Consider the following 27,065-nt stretch of genomic DNA (forward strand, 5'->3'; position numbering starts at 1 on the left):
AAAGGGCATTTTCACCAAAACAGTCCAGTCTTTGCAGGGGTCACATGACGGCCGCACGGAAGCTTTTGGAAATTTGCTGCACCACTTTGGCCGCAATCAACAGAGAACATCCGAAAAATCGCTGCACAATAAAACACCATCCCACTCATTATCAATGTATGTATTTACATTGAAGGGGCCAAACCGGAACTGTCTCTTCTCATTGTCTTAAAATTACCGGTGAAGCCTCTCTTGGATTTCAGCCGTGAGAAAAATGTTCTCTTCGCCTTCGGCGTCGTAGTTGTCGCCTTTAAATTCCGCCCACAATCTCTAACCCACAGCCTGTTTCAGGCACCGGACATTAGTGCACACCGGAACACGGCAAGGTACGTGAACGACAACAATTTCAAACTTTTCATTCCCGTAGAACTGTGACAAAAAGCGTTAAAAACACCGGAGTGCTTCACACAGAGAGCGTGTTGTCCTGGGTACACGTCCGTTATCCGGACGGAATAACGGTAGTTTAGTTTACGCGTAAACCAACGAGAACAGGAAAACCGCATCGAGAGCTCCCTTCAACCTGCTGAGTCCACTTCTGCTTTTTTTCGAAAGTCCACCAGAGAGGAGGAAATCAGTCCTGCTCCCCAGCTTCTGTGAACTTGTGTTGGATTGTTTTTCTCTACGGCCGTTCTCTCCCTCTCTCCGGGGCTTGTTATTTATCCCCAAGTGGAATTCATTCGTATTGAAGCAGTTTACATTGGATGGATCTGACCATAGGATCAAGTCGTTAAGGTAATGATGGGGGTCATCCAGATGCCCCCCCCCAGCATCTGTCTGGTCAGCAGGTGCCAACAGGTGGTATTCCAGGTCTTTACTCCGTATCTCCTTCAATCTGCAGCTACAGCAGATTACACAGAAACACTTTGCTTATTTCTGCTTTTTTACGATGGTACACCCATATGTGCTATATGCTGAGTACGTATATAGATATGGTGTGATTAATAGTGAAACTGTGAAATTGTAATGGTCCCTGTCAGCGGAAACAGTTTTTCCCTTTATAAATGTGCAGTAATTATTTTTGCGACACCCTTGTGTTCTGTGTGATGTACAGAGGAAGACTCTTAGCCTGGGGGGTAAAACATCTGAAAACAGACCAGTGGTTGATCTAGGATCATTCTAAACCGGGGACCACATTCATGCACCACTCACAATTCAGCAAGGTGCACATTTAATTACCTTTATTGTTTACTGTTACATCTAAAGCTTTGAGCAAAGCCGCAAATCATTGAGTAGACTTAGACTTGTTCCTTGTTCAAGCACATAGGGCACTTCATTTAATTATTAACACATTTTCACATTTATTGTAAGTGACTAGTTTATTTGAATCTGGTCCTGTGTTCTAAAATGGGACAGTGTTCAGTTTAAAAAAAGGCATAGAGCCACATTGCTATCCTAGTACTCGTCAGACTTACCTTTTAGCCTCAACATTCTTCAAGTTCAGCCTTTATCGTTGGTTGTAAGACCAAAACACTCAATGACGCTAAGGCACACAACTGAAGTTAGGCCCATAACATCTGCTGGTGGCAGCTAACACCTTCTAACATACTGGTAGCTGGTGACTTAAATTATGCAGAAGATCTTCAAACGTACAAAGGACAGTCCCCAACTTGTCCTAAATCTAAAAAAAAAAAAAAAAAAACTTCTGAAAGAACATGGGCACTTCAGCAGTCAATAAGACTTCAGCTGGGGTCAGTGCCTCCCAAGACCCTCCCCTGGATCCGCCCATGAAATGGACAAACTTCTCTACGACTAGATTGCTCATGCTCTTTTCAATACAAGATTTAGTATAGAGTTCAGCGTTCCCTCAAAAGCAGAACCTTTCAACCATGAAAACCATAAATAGCTGCCCCAAACACACCGATGTTCTGCATGGGTAATGAAACAGAAATGTTTTTTATCACTTCTGTATTCGATAATTAGAGCAAAGCACATGACTTAAGAGGGTTATAAATATATGAACAGATGTAAATGCAATTAAGAAATGATGTATGTGCCTTTTTGAAAAGCATTGCCATTCTCATAAAACATTAGAATTGCCCAACTATCCCACAAGCAATATTTTCAAGGAAATTAGAGAAAATGTAAAAAAAAAAAAAAAACACCCCACCTTGCAATGATAAAGGAAGCACCTAAAAATTCCAGAATCTGCCCCTTTTTCCAGATCCAACTCAAAATTAAATAGGTTCTATCTATGTTGGCCCACACCCCATCCTTCCACTAAGTTTCTTGGAAATAAGATCATTAGTTTTAGAGTAGTCCTATAAACTAACACAAGACCAAATTGCACACACTATATCAATGTCCTAAATATGCCAAGTACTTCTCATCAACAAAGTATTCCTTTGGAAAATCCGTGAAAATGTTTAAAAACATCCTGTCGAGCAATGTTAAAGAAAGTGGGGGAAAAAAAGGAAAAATGCTGGTTCCCCCTTTCCAGAACCACCCCCAAATGTAATGAGCCCTCTCTTGGCCCATGTCCCATCAGTCCACATAGTTTCCTTGAAATCTGTACAGTAGTGTTTGTGTAATCCATGCTGACAAATAAATAAAGAGCGGGAGGGAAGGCGAGGTAATTACCCACTTAATGTTGTTTATGGGGAATGTGAAAGTAGCTATCAAAGAGCTTCAAGGACATGCTGACTTTGTCCTGTAGTGGAACCTGGTGATCGAGGAGCTTGACTGTTTGTTGTTTGGATAGATTCAAGTGTGTACTGACAGCCACATAATTTAGTGTTACAGTTTTTTTTATTAAAGCACAGAATTAACCTTTCCTTTTGTGTCTGTATAAAAGCTAACGTATGCTAAATTAACCTAATGTACATTCATAATCTTAATTTGATGGATTTTACTTTTACAGAGAATGCACATTACAATTTTCAAGTTACAGCGGACAGCTTTGTCTCTCTCTTTATCCTCCGTCCGTCTTTCTCCCCGTCTTTGTCTCCCTCTCTATTGTCTCGCACCCTCACATGATTACTTGCCACTGAAACACTCTGTTATGAGGTGTATGGGAGAGAGGACATATGGAGCAGCTTGACCGTAAAATAACACAGGCAGGATGAAGGTTGTGCAAGAAGTGAGTAACCGGAGGATGTGGCTGAGATTATGTTGTTGACTGTTGTGACTAAAAATCTTGTGTAAATTAGATTAGCTTTATTTTTTTTAAAGTGAGCAGTTTCTAGAAGTAGAACATTAAAGAGGTTGTAAGGTATATTCTTCACTCTGCTGGAGTTTGTAAGGTAAACAAGCTATGAATAAATCCGACCTTCGTGAAGATCATAGATTAAACATTATTTAAACTGCTTAACACAGGAGTTGGTGGATGTACTTTGTACTGAAGTTGTTCAGCAGTGAACTGAGAGGTGTTTCCAATATTGTGGCCAGTTTTTAGAATTAGTTGTAATCTTGTTTTAAAGCATCTGAGGTTTGAACCAGAACTTCATGACTTGTGGATGATGACAAGAAGCAATTGACTCCTATAGGTAAATGTGGTAGTTTATGGTGCACTGCCTTGGGAAACATCCTTCTGAGAGATGTTGAAGCCCCGAGAGTCAGAGGCATTTGCGTTTGAGTGAGTAATGTTTATGTGTGGACACACATTGGCTTGTTCACATTGTGTGAATGTGGTTCTTTACTGGCAGGACTGAGTCACTACTCAGTCCTTTATTGAAAGTGGACTGAAAGCAGCAGTGTGTTCGGGGGGGGTGGGTATGAGTCATGACCTCATGACCTTTGTGTGATTCCGCACTGGTACTTCAATCATTGTCAGGTCTAGTTACAGGCTTTATGGAGTGGGGACATTTTGGGAAAGTGGGGAAATTGTTTTGCTTGGTTCACACGTCCTCAAACGACTGTTTGTGGGTTCAGACCTAGTTTTAGGGTTCAGGTCAGTAGGGTTTGAGTACAGTCCCAACACATACATGCTACACACTCTTACTTTATGTGCTCGCCAAGTTGGCACACAGAGAGGACCGGTAAAGAGACACACAGGGCTGATTCTATTTTCTTCCTGCCATTATGTTTAAGCAATGTATTTTTTTGCTTTACAGTATTTGTCAAACAACAAAGAGAGATGGGAAATATGAGGAAAGAGATTTGAGCTGAGCTGTATTTGAGCTGAATAGTTCCTGTGTGCCTGAATAATTCCTGATCTGTCTTGCAAGTAATGAAGAGGTAGTTAAGACCTAACCAGTTAATTAAGTGTTTTACCACTGCCAGTGAAAGTTTGTGAGACACATCCTTTTGCCTGTTTTAACATTGCCTTATAAGTCACCCATAGACTGCATGTAAAGAGGGATGAAAGGTCCGCCTCCCAAAAGTGAAGCCAAATCATCATCATAGCGGCAGTATAGTTCATAAGCCCCTCCTCCATGTTAGTGGTAGGGGCATGGGCCAAACTAAAATTTCAAAGTACACGTCAAATAAATTATTCTTAAAGATGGTTTGTGTCATTTTAGATACTTCTTATCACACTGTTTTCTTTTTTCTATTAAATTTGGTTTAAATTAGTTATTTGATGCTATAAAGATGGGGTAATACATCATGATTGACAGCTGAGACTGACTCGTTATTGGTCCAGCACATGTAATGTTGGGACATTTTTACTGCAGCTTCATGCAATTATCACAAATGAGCAGACCTGTATCTGGGATATTTTATCTTCATTTTTGTACAGTGGGGAGGATTCAAACCTGACATTGGCAGCACTAATAATTGTAAAAGAGAGAAAATTGAACATGGCAAATAAAAAAAGGAATATGATGCCTTAAAAACTATTTCTATAGCACCCATATTTTTACTCTCAATCACACACACACAATGATATTAGTTGCGCACTTGTTTGAGGGGGTTTATGGCCAGTCTTGAACAGTGAGTCCCCACCTTGTGTTTTCTTCGTGTGTGTGTGTGTGTTTGTTTGTGTGTGTCTGATGTGTGTACGTGTGCACTTGCCTGGGCAACAGAATGATCCATTGTGCAGGCAGCACAGAGACCCTGTTATTGGCACTTTTCTGAGTGGGAGGGAGGGAGGGACGGACTGAAGGAGAGAGTGGAGATAAATAAATTAAAAGTAAAATGCTAGTTTCTACCACATTTGTTTCCCAATCTTGCACACACACACACACACACACACACATTCAACTAGCTGTTCTCTTGATATTTGTCCAAACACAATGTTTATTTTTATCCTCAGCACTTTGGACCAGAAAGCCCTTAATCAGCCTTTTTGTGAGTGTATATGTGAGTCTGGTATTACTGAGGTTGTGGGGACCTTATAGCTACATATGGAGGACTCGTCGCATCAACATAAATCACTAATTACCAGAAAGTTTCAAAGTGAAGACAAGTTTTAAGGTTAAGTTTAGGTTAATGTAAGGGTTAGGCAATGGTAATAATGGTAAAGGCTAGAGTAATGCTGCAGGTAATGAATGTTAATCAATGAAATACCCTGTGATGAGATGGATGAGAGTGGTGAGTCTACTATGCAGTGTGTGTTTGTGGCAGCTGAAGACCAGACAGTTTCTTAGTTTTCTCAGTTCCTCAATTCAAAAATAGGAAGTGCGACTACCTTTTGATCAGAAAGATTAGAGCAACTTCACACGGACCTCAAGTCTCTGCGGCCTTGTTTGAGCAAGTGTTTGACAGGAAATACTCTCATTTTAACACACTCACATACTGCTGAATAGTGTTTTTGTGTCTGGTCATTTTGGTTTATTCTGTGCTACCTCACTTCCAAGTACCAACTGTCAGTATTTATCTCTTTGTATGGGCTGCTGCTTGTCAGGTAGCTAATGTTCATTTGTGCATGTACTGTGAATGAAGCAACGTTCAGCTACAGTTATTTCTATCCTAACTAAATACAATTACAAAAAGGTAATTCAACCGTGATCTTATTTTATATTTCATTTGAAATGAAAAGGAAGAGGACGTTTACAAAAGGAAGGTCCCCTTTACACAGTGTAAGCAAGATACAAGATACATTTTTATTGATCCCAAACACATGCACAGTCACACTACAAGCAGATGAGGGAAATTTCTCCTCTGCTTTTGACCCATCTGGTGAACATAGCAGGACACACAGAGCCGTGCACGGCGCCCGGGGAGCAGATGTTGGGGGACTAAGGTGCCTTGCTCAGGGGCACTTAGACAGTGGGGGTAGGGAGAGTCCTGTTTGGAGCAGATCCAGGGTTTGTCCATCCAGGTATTTTTTTTTTTGTAACTGCGAGGAGTTGAACCAGAGACCTTCCAGTCTGATGTCTGTAACCTTCTGCACATAGTCCAATTTTTCTGCCACTAGTCCACCACCTGTCTGGATTAGCAGATAGTTATATCTAATATCCTGCTTAGAAACAAACAAATCTTTGGCAGAGTTAATGAGACTATAGTTTAAGTAACTCCCTTTGAAAAAGACCAGCTCCTGTACCCTGTGATACTTGAATGCCATGGCTAAAAAACCTACTGTTAGCATAGTAGTATATAGCATGGTATAGCATAGTGGTCCAGTCAGGTGAGGAATTGTACTAGTGGCATTTAGTTGATTATAAAAGAAGTTGCAACAACATCTACATGTATTCAATTGTAAATCTTTGCTCTGGCACTGACCCAATGCTGTGTATTAACAAAGATAGCTGTGTAAACTGATTAGTTTGTGTGTGTGTTTAGGACACACTGTATTTATGGCTATGTCTTGGCAAGCAGAGTGATAAAACACAGTGATTGCAGTGGGTGTTTAAATATTGTTTTTGACAGCAGCAAATTGTTATTGCAGTGTCAAAATTCATTTATGTGATGGCTTCAGTTTATTCATCACAGCTGTCCTCACTGAGCTGTTGCTCACTGTCAGGCAGGCTATCGTCACGTGAAGGCTCAGAGCTGATACCTTCTGCTATTTGTGAATTAAAGCCTTGAGAGGGAAAATCGAGAGACTAGGACCGTTTGAGCGCTATCTTGATACATTATTTATGTCCTAAGACATTCTGGATTAGAGAAATAAAACCTTGAGTGGATGGTATGTTAGGAGGGTTGATGGAGAGGGATGGGTCGGCTTTGTGGGAAGCTGGCCTTGATTCCACTTATGCAGCAATCAAGAGTATGGTAGAAACAAATGTGAAAATGCAGTGTGTTCCAAAACTTGTCAAGAACACTTCCTCCTATAGTTGGTGTGCTTGTGTTGAATTCAAGTGCGGTTTTCAAGTGCTTAAAAGAAATGCTTGACGTAAAGTAATATTAAAGAAGACATGTCTTCTGTTGAAGCTGTTGAAAATGACAGGGCTGATCGAAATGACTAAACTACCCTGGGATCTTACTATCAAGGGGCTAGCTTCCTCTTTTACTTAGGTGAGAATCATCACCCTCATCTCTCACACACACAAACACACACAGTGATGTTTGTCTGTCTGTAAATTAGTAATATTAGGCAAAAAATGTTTGGAAGGATAAACATGAAACTTGGTACGCACAGTGACAACGCCATCACACGCAACAGAGTCTGGGTGAAAGAGAGGTTCTTGCCTGAGAAATAGAACTACAGTACATTGCAATCCGCTTACGGGTAAGTGCACAGCTGCCAATGAAACTACGAGTTGTTTGCATAGACACTAAAAAACTTTATGGGCGAAAGCATAAGCACGTGAGAAATAGAGCTGAGTTTACACAAGTGCTATTTTTAGTTTGTTCCTCTTGAAAACCTCTTCTTATGTTGTGTTTCTTCCCCCCCCCCCTCTCACAGGATTTGTAAACCATGATATAAATTTATCAAAGTCTGCATTTCTCTGCGGATGTGGACTTGCCCTCACGCCTGCTTCACTCACACACATCATGTCTCAGTCGGAGTGCTGTGCAGATGTGTGGGACTGGTTATGTGTTCTTCGTCTGGAGCAGTACTCTGAGGCATTTCGGAACGCTGGGCTGGCAACACTGCGGCAGTGTCACAACCTCACACCAGATCAGCTGGAGGGAATGGGCATCACCCTGCCGGGTCACCAGAGACGCATCCTGGCTAGCTTGAACAAAACTTATGGTAATCGTGACACGCAATCTGACATGCACAGTCGGCCTCTAATGTCTGAGAGGGATCAGCGATCTGAGGAAACAGGACATGCTGAAGTGTTACACAGAGAGAGACCTGTACCTCTTCCAGGGGAGAAAAAAACTATCTTTAAGCAAACGGAGAAAGGAGATGGAGAGACATCAGACCCTACTCCCAGAGAAAGAGAGAAACCAGTCCCTAAGGAGAGACAAGTGTCCAGAATGAAAGAGGAAAAGGAAGGAGGAGAGAAGAAGTCGGTTCCTGAACAAAGACAAACAGCACCTGGACAAAGCAAAAACAAAGAACGGGATGGAGGGGTAGATAGAGAGAGGGAGAAACCTGTGCCTAAAGAGAGGACTAAGTTTCGCTCTAGTGCTCCAGTGGACTGTCCCCCCGCTCCTCCTGTTTCTCCAATGTCTGAACCCCCTTTACCCCCTGTCCCCCCACGAAGCACCCCCAATTGCCCTCCACAGTGCTTTATGTCTGCCCTGAGCCCCTCACCTCCTGCCCGTAACCCCGTCTCCCCTACACTCCACAGACGCGATGTTAAAGCTCCAGCTGCACCGAGCGTGTCCCCCTGTTTAACCCCCATCAGAACCCCTACCCATGCTTCTACACACGCCCGGCCAGAGACTTTAGCCATTCAGCCGGCTGCCCAACATCTGGTAATTGATGGAGGGAGAAAAATGTCACCGGTTTCTCCCATTGCTTCTCAGAGCCACGACAGAAACGCTCCTCCTCTCCCTCCAAAAGCGGGGGGAGTACCTAAAGGCCCTCCACCAATCCCGCAGAGGTTTCCTGCACAGTCACCCCGAGCTCACAGGTAAGACTGTTTTCTTAAATGGATGTTAAAGCAGCTTTTCTAGAGGGTTTTGAGTTTTCTGTTTGGCTGTCTGTGAACTTATTACGCACACAATGTTTCACTCGTGGATCTTGTGACATCGCCATGAGCAGGTGCAGAGTGAAGGGGTGTGACAGCTCTTTTCCTATTTTTGTGGATCAAAACTTCTTCTTCTTTCCTGTCACATTGATTACATCTGTCATTTATCCAATTATAGCAATGTAGAGAAAACTGCACAACAGAATAACTTGAGAGCTTAAATTTGGTGATGCTAGTCCCCCTCTGTCGTGGTTTAAGTTAGCCCAAATCTGTTCCTGTGTGCTCCGACAGACTGAGGGTTCTCACCCCCTCAGTTTACTGTCTACATTTACTTTTAAATGGATTGGTATTTAAAGAGTATCTCTAATATATAAAAATATGTTTTTAATTGATGGTACAATATCTAAGCAAAATGAAAGTGAGTAATGTGATTGTCTGTAGTGTGTGTGTTTTTGAATCAAACCTTTGTTCCATTTCAGAGGATAGTGCTGCCCCCTATTGGGAAAGCTGGTAAAATGCATCACTTCAAATTTAAGTTAAAGTTTTTTATAATAAATGATAATAAAACTTGATTTCTCTAGCACTTATATGAACAAGGTTACAAAGTACTTTACAAAATAAAACAGAAAAATACAAAAACCAAAAAAGATAGATAATATAAAAGAAAAATATTATACCATAAAAAGCAAAAGCCTGGTCACTCTTAAATAATTACTAGCCCTGACTTGAAAACTATACTACCAAGTGTTGGTTGGAAGTTCTTAGAAACAGTTTAGACACAGATATCGTTATTAGTGACTTTTAAACACTTCCTGAATTCAAAATTACACTTCCTGATACTGACATACTGAATCACACTGACTGACTGAGTGGACCTAAAACTCAGTGGCCTAGTTGTAACAGAAATATATGAACATGCTTGTAAGACTGAATGCTGTTTGTGTTGTACTTGTGTCTGTCTGACCCCTTGAGGGTGTGCACGTGTGAATTGTTTCCACAGGATCCATTGTAACCTTCTCTTAACAATTGTGTATGCACTTTAATATGTCACACCGGAGCATTGTGTCACCAGCGTTGCTTCAGGGGTTTGGATTCTGTAATGAGTAACATGAGCTTGCGCTGTGGCTTCTTTTTTTAAGAGAAGCTGGCTGTAGAAAGAAGGGAAGTTACAATGGAGAACGCAGGGTGGTTTAAAACCCCTCCTCATCATGAGCCTCTCTGACACAGCGGATAAAAGAGAGAAAGAGATAAAAAATAAAACAGTGATTTATTACCAGGAAGTACCTTCAGATTATTTGTGACCAGCAAATAATCACATTCACTTGTTGCTGTTGTGTGTCCTCGCCTTTGCACTTGGTTGCCTCCTCCCATTTCTTGTTTAGCCTGTCATTTCCTCCTACCCCTTTTTTTTCCTCTTCTCTCCCCTCTCTTCTGCGATGTGTGTCTGTATCATCACTGAACTGGACTCCTTTTTGAATATGTCGAGACAGGTAATGCTGATTGAAACCATATCTCTACACGTCTCTTGTCTGTCTGAACTTGTTTTTTTAGCAGGTGCTCCTCTTTCCCTCCTCAATCTGTTCTCGTTACGTCAGTGTATCAAAACAGGAAGCTTTGTTTTATCTGCTGTGATCATGTTTTGTGCTCTTGCCGTGTGCAGCCACAGTTTTCTACTATCTGTGCCTTTTTAGTGGGACTTGTATTATGTTTACATGAGTTTTCATCAGAGTAAGTGTAAGTTGGCTTTGTCCTGGGCTGTACATCCTGGAGAACTGCCAACGGTATTGACATTGGTGAGTTACCTGTCAGTCAGTGAAGAATACTAAAGCAGGGAAATTAGATATAGTAAAGGAATCCTTGGTGTGTTTAGTTGTCATTTCCCTATTTTCAATTACATACTGACTGTTTCTATTGACAAATGAATTATGTGTGGACTAAATTGGTGTTGCTCTTATGTAGCAAACTGCTAACTCTTAACACATGGATGCTGTTGTCTGTTGATCTTGGGTTATAATGTCGAATATTTCCCCAGACTTTTAAGCTAACGTACATGTGGGGGAGAAAGGAATAGTCATTGTTTCTTCAGCCTATACTGTCATCTGTAAGCTAGCAGAGAGCAAGTTAAATATAGCATGCCGCTAGTTCTCTTCCTCTGACAAGAAGGAACTGTGTCAATAGGTCAGTTTCCTGCTTTTGTAAGTTTTCTGTATCATTTTCTAATGTATTATTGAACAGAACTAAGAAATAACTCGTATTTATTTATCAATTGAAGACTAAATTAGTCTGCATCAGTGCTTAGTATATTTCATATGATGGAGCCTCATTTGAAATGATTTGTTTGAATGCTGCTTTACAGCCAGTATGTCAAATCTATCTATCATAAAGTAACATACACTCTGAATTGTATAAACTAAAATTATATTTTTTCAACTACTAATTGACTCAGAGTTGGTGAATATATTAACTTAAGGATAAATTAAGGATTTTTGTGAACACAGTCTCACATTTTGTCAAGCTAAAAATACTATTTAGCATTGTTGTGTTACCGATATCTTTTATTATTTTTAAAACGCAAATGGTTTTAATGAGAAGAAAATAAACATAGGAGGGAGGAATAAAGAGGAAGTTTCTCAATACTGGATGGACGGGAACCTGTTTGCTCACTCTTGACTTTCCAATCAACAAGGGTTATCCTGTTGTCAATCTCTCTCATTCTGAATAATGCGTTATCTCAGGAGCGCTTCAGAGGAATTCAACAGAATATCTCGGGAAAACCTGAGGGAATTCCTTAAAATTTGCTCCATGGATGTGTTATTCTCCATATGTTGCCGTTAGGATCCTATATGAGTGTGTTGCATTGAGGAAGACCTGATCATACTGTTGAATTTTAGTGTGCAGCAGTTTTGATTCATTGTTGATCCATGTAATGAGATTACCCGGAATGGGCCGCTACTATTAAATGTTAGGCCTCACTCTTTCACACTCACCTGCTAACATTTAATTAACCCCCGCGGTGTGTGTGCAGCTTACTTGAATGGTATGGGTTACTTACCTATGTGCAGGCAGATCATGTGACTAGTGAGGTTACGGATCACTCACACTTTTCAGCCAAATTCCTGACCTCCTCCACCCAAAGGCCCATGAACCATGGGACGGTCTGTTCGGCGGCCCCTCCAGCCATGCCTGGCTCCGAGCTGGACTATCTTGGACGTTGTAAAATAGTTCCAGTTCAGAGGTTATGCGAAAGAGTCCCCATGCATAGTGAAGTAGAGAAAAATAGTGACTTTACTCGCCATCAGCTGCCATTGCACTCCTTGGTCAATACCACCACTACGTGTCTCAAGTTGTACACACGAATAAGGGAGTTACCCCTACCCCCTGTGTGGAGAGTCAGTGTTTCCCTTCCAGCTTGCTCTGTACCTCAACCCAGAAATAAACCATCACCTCAATCGTGTTTCAGTCTGACTCTCTTGAGTGGGAAAACTTTATAGTAAGTGTTACCTTTTCAGTGTTAACTTTTAGAACGGGCTCACTTGACATGGGAGTTCAATTTTAAATCATACAATTTTTGCTCTTTCGCCCATACATTTTATGACTTTGAAGCCACACTAACACATAATAAGTAGGATTTTCATTAAAGGTATTGTCTAGCGTAGTTAGATGTTAGATAATTACTCTGTTAAACCGGTTCCCATAAAGCTTGTCCCTCTACTGTGAAAGCTCTTCTGTCTTTGCATAGTGATGAACCCAGTCATGAAGATTCTTGGCACTCTCACCATCAGAATATTACAGCACAGTATATTGTATGATTGGTATGCCGTAAAACCTGTAGTGCACACACTGTATTTGTGTATGTGTCATGGGGGATCCAGAGGTATGCTGTGTTTACATGGGGACGGTATCTTAAAAAGTGGTGCAGGTTCAGACTTGCTGCTGAAGCCATAGGTTTAGAGAGAACACAGTCCGGAGGAGTTTAGAGGGACGCCAGTTGGACACAGTTCTGGGATTCATGCATGCGTTTTTTAGAGAGATGATCTCTCTGTAACTGCGCTGCTTGCTCGTGGATTTTTTGGGATGCCTCAAGTAGCAGTTTTTACCTTGGAATGAGAGAAAAGACGGCTGGTGTTTTTGTCGAAGGGGCTGTCCGCCCAGCAGAGGATTGTATAGAATCACCCGTCTGTGTGGAATTTTCACCAGATCTCCAATCAACATGCTATCTGAGGACTCGTCTCCTGATGTCCAGACCTCTGTTGACCTGTCTTCTACGCCTTTATTCCTCAGTGCCTCTCCTACCAAGACAGTTACAGATGATATGCAGAAAGACCAATCACCCCAGGTCCCCCCTCGAATAAGGACACCCCAAACTCAAGAAAACGCACAACATTCAACTCAACCTGACGCTGAGCTGAGTGTCTCCAGACATTCCTGTGAATTCAGTAAGTAGAATAATCAGCATTAGATCCTTTTTTAGTGTTATTTTTGGTATTTTATCTTCAAGGAATGGAAAATAACACACTTATATGGCTGAATTACATTCCAGGTCATACTGTACTTAAACACCCCTAATTCCTTATATATACACATGCAACTGTACAAAAATAAGCTTATCCATACATCAGCTATAAACAGAAGGGAACAAAAACACAAACAGCTGTGCCTCAAGACATAACTACACTGATACTGCTTTGATTACATTCAGCATTTCTCAGCGAAAAACGCACAGTATTTCCAATCTGACCTTTTTTACCTGCTTCTGAGGATATTTGATAAAATCAAGTTCCTATGGAAACCGACCCTTCTTGATGAGACTGTTTACAATAATTTCTAAGCTTCGCTAATAATTATCCGCTTAACAGTTCATTGTGAACAAAAAGGTAGTTAGTTGGGTATTACTAAGTGTGTGCTAGCCCCGTAGTGGAAAAAACGATTTCATTTTAAATGAAAGAGAGACAGACAAAATTCTTCTTAAAACTAGAAGCGGGAAAGACAACCAAAGGTATTTAAAAGGTAGTTACACTATAATGTCCCTTGACTTAATGTTTCCTGTCTGTTTTTCAAGATCATGAATATGGATTTATTAAACCAGAATTAGATGAGTCTGTTTACGTTAGCTCTTTGTTAGCATTATGCAACAGGTGGTACAGTTTTTAAGCTCACCGAAAAGTAGTTTTTCACGATAAGCTACTATGCATATATACATTTCATATTACTCTCATCAGCCTCTTTAATATACTTGTCTGGTCTTATGTACTTTCCTCCACACTAAAAGAGAGAAAAAAAACGTATAAGAGTCAAGAGACAATAAGACTTCTACAATAATTTATGGATATGTTTAATCTAGCTTTAATTACTGTTTATAGTCATCATTTTAAAAAATTTGATATTATATCATGTTTCGTATCATTCACAGGCAGTTTCTTTCTGTAGTCATGTAAATTATATATTTAATAAGTATATTTTACTGTTATCAAGTAAACCTATAGCAACTACTCAGGTCTGATAATGTCACATGTAGAGAACGGTTGAATTATGGAGACATACATAGTTGCACCAGCCACACTGCATCTACTCAAATAAACTAAGCACGAAAATATTTTTAACCCTTCCCACTTGCCAGTGGAAATACTGACGATCGATATTGACTCATACCACACCGACAAAATAATACTTATACATGGCCATTAACATGTGAAAAGACACAGATCATCTATTTAGGCCATTTTATTTAACAGCAAACTCCAGAAACACTACTTTTCATGGAATAACTTTGCAGCAGAATTGTTTGTAGCCTCTAATCAATCCTGTGTTTATGCTCTGTAGGTCCTTTTGACCTCATAGTTTGGTTTGGCTCTTATCATGTACAACCAGTTGACTAGACTGAGTTTACTCACTCAGGTGGATTCCAATTAAATTGTACACAATTTTAAAGGATGTATTGCTGGTTATGGTTAATTTATTATGATTAGTTGAGGCAATTGCCACTGAAGAATTTTGGCTCAGCTCCTCACTAAAGTCTAAATGGGATTTTTGAGAGGAGGAACATAATTACATGATTTAAAAATATTCTTGGATCATTATGCAGGTTTACTGGCAAACCAAGCTCAAGCTGCAAAGCTTACTTCTCATCTTTTACTCCTTTCCTTTAGATCAGAGCTCACTTGATGATAACTCTGATGAATATGAGGATCCAGACTTCATTAACCCCAGTGTTCATAGCATGAAAACACCAGACAGGGTAAGCGTGTGAGAATATTTTCGTCTTTTACACTCATCCTCCTCTTCTTCTTCTTCTTCTTCGAAATGTGCCTGACATCTGTCTCCTCCAATAGGATATGTCCCTGCAAGTACCCGGTGGAATAAAGGGGCGATACAATTCTTTTTGCAGTGATGATGAGCAATTGGATGATGAGGATGAGTGAGTCATGCATGATCACACCGAGAGAAAAGGGCATTAACACAAACACAGAAACACAAAATACTTAAGCTGTTCACTAGTTAAACAAATGAGCAACCGCAGAGACGTGTGACTCTTGGTCATCAGAACACTACTGACATTTATTGTGCAACAGACCATTATATTATTAGGTTTTTGACATCACAAACCCTGCCTGTCTGAAACAGTTTTTTTTGGACTGGCAAAAGTTTACTGCAGTGTCTGGTCGCAGTAACACATACATGCCTCTGAGAGTAGCAAACCTCAGTATCCTTCCAATCGTTGTGAGGCAGGTGTGAATAGAACATTAACTTCCTGTGGCAAAGGAAATCCACAGTGTGGCTTTTTGTGGAGCTCAATTTAAGTGTAGTTTAATCAGTGACATCTGCCTGCTTCCACCGATGTGTGACTGTGCCCTTAATGTGGAAATACTTAGCCATGGCGTTGACAGCTTATTTCACTCAAAATCGATCATATGTCACCTTGAGCAGGTGACATATTTCAAAATGTTGATTTTTAACATTGGATGACTTTAATAGTGTTTAAGTCTGTATGCAATGTTTGTTCTTCCAAAGTTCTACCCAATGGCCTGACAGTGGCCTCAGTACCGCACAAGCCAGTGTGTACTTGCCTGCCACGGGCAGACTGTCTTCAGCGTCTAAAGACGACAGCTCTCAGCACGCTGCCGTCATCAAGATGGGCTGGCTGGACAAGAATCCACCTCAGGGGTATAACTGGCAACAAATACACACACAAACTGCATCCTGCTAATGTTAAAGAGGTCAACTGCTATGTATGATTTTCACCGTACATAAACCCGTTAATTATAAATAACAATGAAATAATACTTCAACTAAAATGGTGACCTAGTTTAACATACTACCTGTAAGCAGTGCTGCTATTCCATTTCTGGTCAAACCAGTTTATTTAAAGAGCACCTTTCAAAGCAACAAATATTTCACTTGGAAAATTTGTTGTGCAATTATAAAGATAACTGCAGAGTGTTAAACCTGAAGTTTGGGCCAAATCTGATTGGAAAACAACAACATTTGAGTCCACACCTCAAAGCATTCAGCCATTTGCAAGAACCATTTTTAGATGTATGTTTTCCCCACGACTGATAAGTGTGACAAGTTTTGTGAGTTTTCAATTACATTTAGTCCCATTTGGGAGAAATAAAGAGAACAACTATAATTGCATCACAATCAGATTATGTGCTAAAGTAAATGTTATTATCCCAAAAAATGTGCTTATTTCATGCGTTTGTTTGTCTGTCATCACATACATCCTATACAGAGCCCTTTATTACCAGCGACGATGGGTAAGACTGGATGTTGACTACCTGAGATACTTTGAAAATGACAAGGTAACAACACATAAACAAATGCACACTCATTTCATGCTGAATGGTCTATATGGATCTGTATAACAAAAAATGCTTTTGCTGTGTGTATGGTGTGTTGCAGGACGTTTATTCCAAGGGGATCATCTCATTGGCCTACATTACTAATGTGACCAGTGTGGGAGAGCTCAAGTTTGAGGTCGCCACAAACAATCGAACATTTATCTTCAGGGCTGAAAGCGAAGGTCTGTCACTTTTTGTCTGATTTATTTACATCGTAATATTTCATGTTCCTGTCTTTTACACAAACAAATGTACACGTTTCTAGTTCATACGTTTTTTGCATGTATATTTTACAAACCGTGTTGCTCTATTCAGCTGAGAGAAACGACTGGGTGACTGTACTACAGGACTGCAGCAGGGGGCGTCATCCGCGCAACACCATGAGCCCTTGCTTGCTTTTGACCCCAGACTATCAGGGCTATTTGGAGCTCAAAGGGTTACGCTCCAAACTTTACACTGTCGTCGCCTCAGATAAGGTCTACCTCTACAAACACATGGATGTAAGGACCCTGCTGCGTTTGATGTGTGCAGAAATGAGATGTGTACAAATCACTGTGATTTGATCTTTATTTAACTAAATAAAACATTTAATAAAAAACTGACATATCAACGTTTTGAAGGAAAATCCTACTTTCTATAAAGATATATGAAAATTATGTTATACTTAAAATGTGTATGCTGATACATAATGGAAGCCAAAACATAGTTGAAATGATGTACCTTGTTTTTATTTCAGGACTATCGTATTGGAGTTGGTATCACATCCATTGAGATGAATGTAGGAAATGTTAAAGACTCTGAACGACGCAACTTTGATCTCACAACACCCTACCGCATATTCAGGTACTATACACTCAAATGCAACACACACACACACACACACGCCAGAGACACTCGCACACTCACTCTGCTGTGTGGAAACAGTATACTCAAACTCTCATCCTAGATGTGTGAATCTCCCAGTATTATGTGAACAGTCCTCAAGTTCAAAGAGCAACATTGTTCAATGCAAGTCAGTGGCCGAGTTGCTCTTGTTGCTTGTATAGTCATGGGAAATTAGATCATGATGTTTTACTGAGAATTCCCACCGTCCATCTGTCCTCAGAGTCCTCAGCTGGACATGTTTGGAGAATGTGAAAAGCCCTTTGTATGAATGTGTGTGTGTTTGTCTGTGAAGAGGAGCAAGGTTTGTGTGTTTGCACAAGTGCATGGGTTGTTGTGGTGTGTGTGGTCTCTTGGCCGACCACGCACAGCCTGCAGTGCAGTGGCTCAGCTTGACAGGATGGAGCAATCTGAAAAGGCTTGTGTGTTAGTATTTAGCTGGAACGTGTGTCAGTGTGTGTCTTGGTCTCAGTCATTTACTCTATTTACTAAATGTGTGTATTTACTCTAGTGTGTATTTGTCTCTGCATGTGCCGTTTTTGTGTCTGGTGAATCTACTCAAGATAATTCAGGAGGGAACCAAGAGGATTTTGTAATAGTGTGTTTTTGGCATATATTTTGATGTAGACAATTTTTTACGATGCTTGTGTGTGTGTGTGTCTGTGTGTGCCTGTATTTTAAGCACAAAGAGAAGCAAGTATGAGAAGAGGAAGGATTCAGACATGAGAGTCTGCGTCAAGCCACAAATCTGTCTGTGTGTGTGTATATGTGTGTATCTGCTTGTGTAGTTTCCAGTCTTTGACTCAAGTACATTTTGCAAAGGAGGAGCAGAGTGGAGTCTGTTCTCAGGAGACTCATAAGGAAACACAACTGCACTGCCAAGACAGGCCTTCTCCTTTCTGTCTCTTGTTGGCTGTGACACCGTCATGTCGGCACTAACACTCGACCGTGTGTTTGTCTCTGTTCGTAGTTTCATAGCAGAGTCCGATCAGCTGAGGGAGCAGTGGGTGGACGCCATGCGGAATGCCATAGGTGAGGCGTTGTCCAATAGCGAGGTTGCGGACCGGATCTGGGCGGAGTCAAGCAACAGTGCCTGCGCTGACTGTGGGGCTCCCAAGCCGGAATGGGCTGCCATCAACTTATGTGTGGTGATCTGCAAACGATGCGCAGGTTTGTGTGTTTGGATTTTTTGCTTTCATGTAGAATTTTATAGTAGTGTGACTATCAGGATGTAATTGTTGTGTATATGTGTTTATGTGTGTACTTCAGGAGAGCACAGAGGACTGGGTCCTAGCATCTCCAAGGTCCGTAGTCTAAAGATGGACAGGAAAGTCTGGACAGAGGAGCTTATACAGGTAAACACAAACACATATCCAGACACACTCAAATCCTAAAACCTGAAGGACCTGGTTAATGGGTTATTGCACTTAGACTTCTTTTGCATATAACTGTTTATTCATGACCGAGGCATTTAGCTGCTTAAACTCTCGTAGAGCTGCAGGTCAAATCAAACAGCGCTTCCTTTTTATGAGGTTCACTTACACAACATAATACAGTAGTACTGTAATATCAAGTTTTTGTTGATCCTAAACCCTACCTGTGATGCAGGTGTTCCTCTTGATTGGCAACGAGCGGGTAAACAGTTTCTGGGCAGCCAACATCCCACCGAGCGAGGCCTTGGTGCCCTCTAGCTGCAGTGATGAAAGGCGACGGTTCATCGCCAACAAATACCGCCAGGGAAAATACAGAAAGTACCACCCGCTGTATGGAAACCAGAGAGAGCTCAACAATGTAAGTTGAACTCTGTTTTGATTATTTGTTTCGGTCTGTATTTCTCTGGATATTTTTACTTCGGGGAGAAGAGTTAGTCATTTCTTGTATAAGATAGGTTTCAGTACGCAAGGAGGATTTAGAGCCAGATGAGATGTTGCCTTAACCATCCACTATGACAAAACTGTGGATGTTGGTTTTATTCATTTAGTCGACATATGTCTGGATTTTGCATGTGCAGAGACACAAACACCATGTATATACACACTCACTCCTCATACTATTTCTAAGATTTCAGGATTTTAAATAAATGGCTATTACATTCAGTATATTTTGTACTTTCAGTGTCACTGTTTTCCTGATTGGTAAGATAGAACAGATGACTGACAGAGAAACACAATGACTCCTATGAAACTAAATAAAAACAGCATAGAACAAGTTTGTCTAAATACAACTTTTAGAGTCTAAAGGTGAAGACCAATGCATATTACAGAACCAGTCTAACATGTAAAGAACAGTTTACAGTTTACCAGTGCAATAACCTTCATAACTGACATTCACAGTCAAAGTTAAAGGTAGAGTACATAGTTTGTTTTATTGTTTGCAAATGTATCCTGCTTTGGATAAACACAGATGGATTGATATATATGTTTTAAAGATAGTTTGGGGCATTTTTGCCTTTTTCGATAGGACACTGTAAGAGTGAAATGGGAAGAGAACCAAGCTTACCGCCGCTGAAGGAGGAGTTAAGCCTCTGTATATTATAAAATGGAATAGTAGAATCAGCTGAAGCTCCTTTAACGGCGACATTACAACATAGTCCGGGACTTAGAGTACCTGTCTATTCATCCCTCCTTGTGTCCTCATCCATGTCTGAATCTGCGTCATGTTCATTCACTATATTTGGTGAGTAAAAGTCACACAAGACTTTAGGGGAACAGTTTGTGAACGGTATACGATTGAGGTTTGTTTTAATTGTGCCCTAGCTCTGCTCCACGGAGTGCAATAAATGTCTCAGCTGCTTAACCCACTTACTGTTTACTGTTACTTGACTGTTAACGGACGCACATAGTGTGTGCGAGTGAGTCACATTCAGCAGCTGACTGTGACTTCTATTTTCTCCACTTAACCATTTCAGCTGGTTATGTCTGTGTGTCTACATGTGGGTGACTGAGTCACTGTGTTTGGGAAGTGTAGAGGGAGATGAAGGAAGTTTTTTTTACTACACACGCACACACAAGCACACACAAACACATGCACACCCATCGATGCTTGTTTGTGCTCAATTGCTGGTCCTCCTTCATTCACTCCTCCTCCATGATTGCTGTCTTCCTTTCCTGTTACTACTTTCTCACCATGTTGCTATTCTTGTTATCTTGTGTTGTACCTTTTGGACACATGGTTTCTTCTGTTTTAAGAGAGAGATATAATCTGATTGCTTTTATACCTCTGTTTCTCTTTTCTTCATCAAAACAGTGATAAGTAATAGATTGTGAGATATGGGCTCCATACAGGTTTGTTTATCTAATCCTGACTTTTATGTCTCGACTTCTCTGTTTCCTTTCTTCTTTGTTTTTCCCTTTTTTCCTGAATGTGACATCATTACACACTGCTTTAGCTGGAATGTGCCGTAACTCCGCCTCTCCTCCTCCTCCTCCTCCTGTCCTCCTCATTGTTTGGCTGGGACTGCCGAAGAAAGTTGATCTCTTCAGTCCCGGCTCTTTCTCTTATTTCTTGTCAGACTGAAGCATCACAAGCTCCTTCTTTTAACACTGGTTGCTTTTGTGGCGTGTCTTTGTCTGCTGCCATTAAAACAGAGGAGTGACTGAATGGAACTGGAAACTTTCAGGTAAGGTTTTGTGTGTGTGTGTGTGTGTCTGTGGGAGCTGAGCTGTAGGACAGTGTGGTGAAAGAATATTGTGAGTCTGCATCTGATCCTTCTTTTCGATGAACTCTGTGAAGAATGTGAGCGTGAATGTGTGTTTTTCTGGGGGGAAGGTGTGTGCGACCGCAGGAATCTGTGTCAATGGACTTTGAGTCTGTGACAGCTTGGGATCTCAGTGGAGTTAAACAAGCCCAAGTATAAGTGTGTGGATTGCCATGAGACTGTAGCTCTTTTAGTGGGTGCACATTAGAGTTATTGTTTGTCAGCTTATTTGGTTTTCACTGGAGTAGGCTGATATGTTAATTTGCATATTAATGTGTGCGTGTGTGTGTGTCTGTGTGTAGGCATGTAATGTGTATTCTGGCTTGTGTGGCTGTTGATGTAAATACAGACTCACCTCTTTCAATGAACGTCATTTCTTTTTTTCTTCTCTGTCCCTTCATCCGACTCTATGCTGCCTTTTCTTTCCTCTTTTGCAACTACTGATACTACTGATTCATTAATTTACTTTTATATATTTTTTATGCAAGAACACCGTTGTAACCTTTTAAACTCAACTTGGATCTTCATTTTGGGAGGATGTAAAGTCTGATTGTTTCGTCACTTTGTGTGATAGGAATAAAAATGGGCCTTCCTCCTTCTTTCTCCATTGATTTATTACATCACACTGATATTTGAGCCTTTTTTGAAGCCTTTTTCTTGACATCTGAAAGTGCTTGAAGTGTTTTTATGTTCTAAGAGGGAGACAAAACCAAAACCCACTGAGTGAATGATGAGAAATGTTTGAGAGAGGACTGAGAGTTGACTGTGAGTTATTTCACACAGAGGAGAGGGTTGACAGTTTGAGAGTATGTGTGCCAAGTGTGAGTTAAGGACAATGTCACAACTCGTGTTACAATACACCTATGTTGCAATTGTTAAAACAAAAGTCACACAACCATTTTTGTTATTAGGATAAAAAAAATAGCAGAGGATCAGTTAAATATGTTCCCACTTGGACAGCCACTACCAGTCTGGTTGAGGTTGTGTTAACCGCGTCTGTGTTGGCTGAATGCCGGGGACAATCAGCATGTTATTGGTGCTTAAATAGCAAAGTGAACTGCTGTGGCTGTAGTAAAACCTCTTTTACGGGCTTGTTTTTATGAATTTAGGGTTTTGGAAAGTGGCCTCTGTAGACATATTATTTTATTTTTTTTATATTCCTGGCTGTTACTCGTTCATTTGTCCCATCTGTCTTCCCCTTTCCAGCCGAGTCCTCTCATTTCCCCATTCATACTGTGGGATAGTGTGTCATGAATGCTTGTCATGTCAACAGGTAGATCTGCTCGAGATGGGATCTGCTTTCTTGTGCTTCTCTTTTACCCCTCTTTGTCTGTTCCTCTGTTTTCCATGTCATATTCATTCCTCTCTTTCATCTGTCTGGATTTTCAGTTCCACCTTCTTCTCCATCCTTCTCACAGTAAACCATGCCTGGTGAGGTAATGAAGGAACATAATGTAGCTAACAGCTCCTAAACATCTGGCTTTAAATATGAACATATGTACACGTATAAATGTAGAAGTAGTTTTGGCTGGACATTTAACACACTGTAATATCAAAGTGAACAAAGCAGAATGAGCCGCATGTGTTCACGTCTGTGCATCATGCTGAGTTTGTAGCCAAGTGCAATCAGTCTCTGATTAATGTCCTTCACTGAAATGCTTTCATCTTCCTATCACAATATTTTTCTTTCTCCCGTTTCTCTCATCTCTCCCTTTTCCCTCCAGTCGGGTCCAGTGTAACTGCTGAGGCCAGATGTAGGCCTGTGATTTTTAGACACACCCAGATAATATCTCTCTGTCTCTTTCCCTCTCTCCCTCTCTCTGGGGAAATTGGGTAAGATTCTTGAATTCCCTTTGCTTCTCTCTTTCTCTCTCTCTCTTTCTTTCTGTTATTACATTACTGCCTGTTTCATAGGCAGCAGATGTTGGAGGGCGTGAGGTCTTCAGACACTCAAACAACCCATTTCCTCATTGTGCTTTCCCCTGATTGGTTCACTCGGTCAGAGGGAATGGCTTTGATAAATTGCACTACACTCACATCACATGTATGTCCACATGGAACAAATACATAAGCATTTATTTGCAATGTGTCATCCCACCAGGTTACACTGAGCCACATTCGTTGGAGATATCATCACTACACTGTGTCTTTCACCAAATTCAAGTGTATCACTCTATGGTACAGCATGGTGGCTAAAGTGGACCCATAGGCACCGATGTTAAGTTCTGACTTCTCTGGCTTAAAGTCTGAGACATTGAACATGGTGGGGAGGCCGGGTGGTGCAGTCATTAGCGCTGTCATCTTACTGCAGGAAGGTTTTTGTTATAATCCTGATTTGGCCACGAGTTTGGAGCGGAGTAGACTAAGAAGTTATTTGGAGACTTTAAGTGTGTGTGTGTGTGTGTGTGTGTGTGAATGTTTTCAATACAAAATCTACATGTCAGCTCTGTGATACATTGGTTATCCCTCCTGCAACCTTTGAAAGAGGAACGTGTTTGATAATGGATGGATGTTTGATTGTCAAAAGTTTGAACGAACATAAGCTTATTACCCGTGCCAGGAGAGTTATGTGTTCATAAGCGTTCGTTTATTAGTGAGCAGGATTACAGAAGTTCAAAAAATAAGTAAAAAATGGGTTCGATTTATAGATAAACGGAAGCAAGCAATTAATTGGAGAGGTCAGTTATTCAAGTAAGGTATAGTCAATTGTTTTTCAGGCAAAGGAAAAGAGGAAGCACCCAAATTCAAGCAGAGAAAGGTTCAAATGAAAAAACTCACTCCAATGGTTTTTGCTCAGTCTGTCACATGGTTTCTCATTGATCCATGAGACCACACTCACCTCTCCTTCGGTTCTTTCAGGTTGTATTGTTCAGACTCTGATTTAATTCTTTTGAACTCTTCCACTCTTGTGACTCTACTCTTTTTCTCTCTCTCTCTTGTTGCACTCGCTTCACCTTCTGAGCCCTGATTACAGGTGTCCTTTTCCAACCTTCTGAAGGGAGCAGTGTGTTACCCCCTCCTTCCCTTCTTTACTGCTCCTTTCTCTCTAGCTTGATCGGCTGTATTGAAACACAAAAGCATTCAGAGAGTCGTCAAAACAACTCTGGCCTCCTAAGATTGGGCAGTTGTTTGTAAACGCTGTTCAATATGTGATGCAAGTCGGTGTTGTTATTGCCTCCACTCCTTCAACAATCGGCTGGGGAGTTGTGTATGTTATTCTTGTGAATGTGATACTTCAGGAATGCTATGATGAAATTCCCTTAAATTGAGATCAAACATTAACTTTAACTCAAAGTAAACTGATTCGATTCTGGTGGTCAAAGGATGGACTGTGTGATGGTAGAAAAATGAGTATCATTTCATAATACGCCCTACAGTTTAGTACATTGTATTTCACAAATCACATTCCTAGTAGGGATATTTTGGGTTTATTCAACACAGCAAAAATTTATCTGAAGGCAGCACAAACGATCATGGTGGAGAGTGATCATGGCACAGTGTGGGAATTCCCCAAATAGGAGAAGGGCTCTGACCAACCAAGACACGACAACGAGCTTGCCCCTCTGGTTTTAAGATATTATTTATTACTTTTAAAGCTCTTCATGGTCACAGGCTATATCTCTGATCATCTCAGGCTTCAATGCTCTGGAATAAATTGCCTGAGGAAATAAGGCTGTCTGAGTTGATGTCATCCTTTTAAATCTCTGCTAAGAATAGATTTTATATTAATATAATATTTAATAATTGTTGGAAGGCGTTTTTTTTCTGAATTTATTTGTGGTGCAACCGTGCCAGGCTGTTTTGGTCTTTAATCTCCATTATTGTTATCATCATTATAATTCATGTACTTTTTTGCAGTTTAACCATTTATTTTCTTGTTGTGCAGCACTTTGTTTTGAAAAGTAATAATATATAATATATAATAATATTATTATAATTTGTTATTATTATTCTACCTAAAAAGATAAGGAGACTACTTCTGTCATAGGGACATGGTTTGGGTATACATACTCAACATAAAACCAGAAGACCAAAAATCTAGACTTGGCAAATCATTCTGCAAACCAAATCCTACATTTTACTCAAACACCACTAACATCTTTCACCACCTACACAAGAATCATGTCAAACCCCAGAACCAGATACTGTGATGATGGAACGAGGTGACGGCTGCTTTTGCAACCTACATCTGTAAAGACATGACCCAGATACGTATGGTCAAGAAGCAGGAGATTTATGAGTCGGTGCTGATACTCGACCCAAGTTCATCTTTACTGTTACTGTTCCTATAAACCAATTCTATTGTTGCATTCACACCGTCTCTACAACACCTGCATGTGGAGTTGTGTCTGTGTGTGTGTACATTTCGAGGGGGGGGCGGTCTTGTGCAATTTTAGTCTGTTAATTGGTTTGTTTGTTTGCATGTGTGTGCAGAGGCTCTGATGTGCTTAAATAGAGGAGGGGTTCTGCCTGAATGTGTGACAGAGAGCTGTGGAATTTCTCAATCAAATCCAAAAGAGCTTATTGGTTTTAACCGAAGACAGACTGGTGTGTGTGTCTGTGTGTGTGTGTGGGGGGGGGGGGTGTGCGCAGGCGTGTGTATGTGTGAACATTTGCATAAGTAGGAGTTCCTCAGCTGTAAAAACACTGCATTCCCCTCTTCTCAGACATTACATCTTTCCGTTTATCCTCCCCCTCCTTCCTCTTTCTTTAAAATTTATGGACATAATTTGGTACTTTAATGCTTTGAGGCAAAGCTACAGTCCAAATATAACTCCCTCTTTCTCCCTCCATTGACCCTCTTCACCAACCTCTCTTCTCTCCCATTTTTCTCCAGTCACCCTAATTTCTGCTTGCAAAATGATACTGTTAATGGTTCTGGATCAAGATCTTTTGAAGTTGTTTTAATTTTGGTTTGACAAAGCTGTGTTTTCGGAAACAAAGAAGCTGACAGAGAATCTCATCTACAGTTTCAGCCTGGTCAGCAGCAGCTGCAGGACCACAGTGCAAAAGTCATCAGTTTATTATCAGTTTGTGTCATTGTTACACTTATTTTCTTATTTTCCTTCTCTCTCTCACTGTAACTGGATTCTTCCCTTGCCCACTCTAGTCCTCTTTCCTGTATCTCCCTGAGTCATTCCCCCTTTAAGCTTTTCTTCCTTCCTTTTCTTTCAGTGTCTCACTTTCAAATCTCATTTCTGTATGACTGTTTTGAAATAGTATAAAAATATTACACTGTTTGGATCCATTTTATATGACCAGAGTGGCATACTATACTGTGTTTGGCCACTTAGATTCATGTCCCTATATATATATATCTCTGAAACACAGTATTTCCACAGCACACGTTTGGTGTCTTTATATATGTATAATATCTGGTTTATTCTGAATTCAAGCACTAATTACACTACAGCCCATTGTTATTGATGCCAACAAGCAACCCATGTTTTCTTTTTCGATATATTAATTTCCTCTTGTGTGTCTTTTTGTACTGATTGTCCCCTCCTCTCTCCTCCTCCTCAGGCTCTATGTATAAATGTGCAGTGCACTGATGTGCTCGAGACATTAAGCCTGATCTTCTGCGGGGCCGATGTAAATTGTTCAACTGGTGTGGCAAGTTGGCCCTCTCCTCTCTCGCTGGCCATCGCACACTCACAACTCTTACAGGCTGAGTTACTCAGCCACAATCTCAACACAGGTACA

At 40.7% G+C, this 27,065-nt stretch overlaps 1 protein-coding gene across 6 annotated transcripts in view; it reads left to right on the forward strand.

The window, feature by feature from the left end:
- Positions 1–27,065, forward strand: part of LOC133951317 (arf-GAP with Rho-GAP domain, ANK repeat and PH domain-containing protein 1-like) — a 47,882-nt gene continuing 20,817 nt past the window's right edge. The window contains exons 1-14 of one of the 6 annotated variants that reach the window (XM_062385191.1): positions 1–771; positions 7,766–8,888; positions 13,227–13,381; positions 15,092–15,180; positions 15,275–15,360; positions 15,954–16,106; positions 16,675–16,744; positions 16,845–16,965; positions 17,099–17,283; positions 17,520–17,626; positions 18,636–18,835; positions 18,935–19,020; positions 19,274–19,456; positions 26,886–27,060. In XM_062385191.1, the coding sequence (XP_062241175.1) occupies positions 7,855–8,888; positions 13,227–13,381; positions 15,092–15,180; positions 15,275–15,360; positions 15,954–16,106; positions 16,675–16,744; positions 16,845–16,965; positions 17,099–17,283; positions 17,520–17,626; positions 18,636–18,835; positions 18,935–19,020; positions 19,274–19,456; positions 26,886–27,060 (2,644 nt within the window). In that variant the 5' untranslated portion in view covers positions 1–771; positions 7,766–7,854. Of the gene's footprint in view, positions 772–7,765; positions 8,889–10,356; positions 10,436–13,226; positions 13,382–15,091; positions 15,181–15,274; positions 15,361–15,953; positions 16,107–16,674; positions 16,745–16,844; positions 16,966–17,098; positions 17,284–17,519; positions 17,627–18,635; positions 18,836–18,934; positions 19,021–19,273; positions 19,457–26,885; positions 27,061–27,065 lie in introns of those variants that run through there. The other 5 variants (XM_062385190.1, XM_062385188.1, XM_062385186.1 and 2 more) reach the window with 5 other exon arrangements.

Source organism: Platichthys flesus, chromosome 4 (assembly GCF_949316205.1).
Source record: "Platichthys flesus chromosome 4, fPlaFle2.1, whole genome shotgun sequence".
In the NCBI taxonomy this organism is placed as follows: domain Eukaryota; kingdom Metazoa; phylum Chordata; class Actinopteri; order Pleuronectiformes; family Pleuronectidae; genus Platichthys; species Platichthys flesus.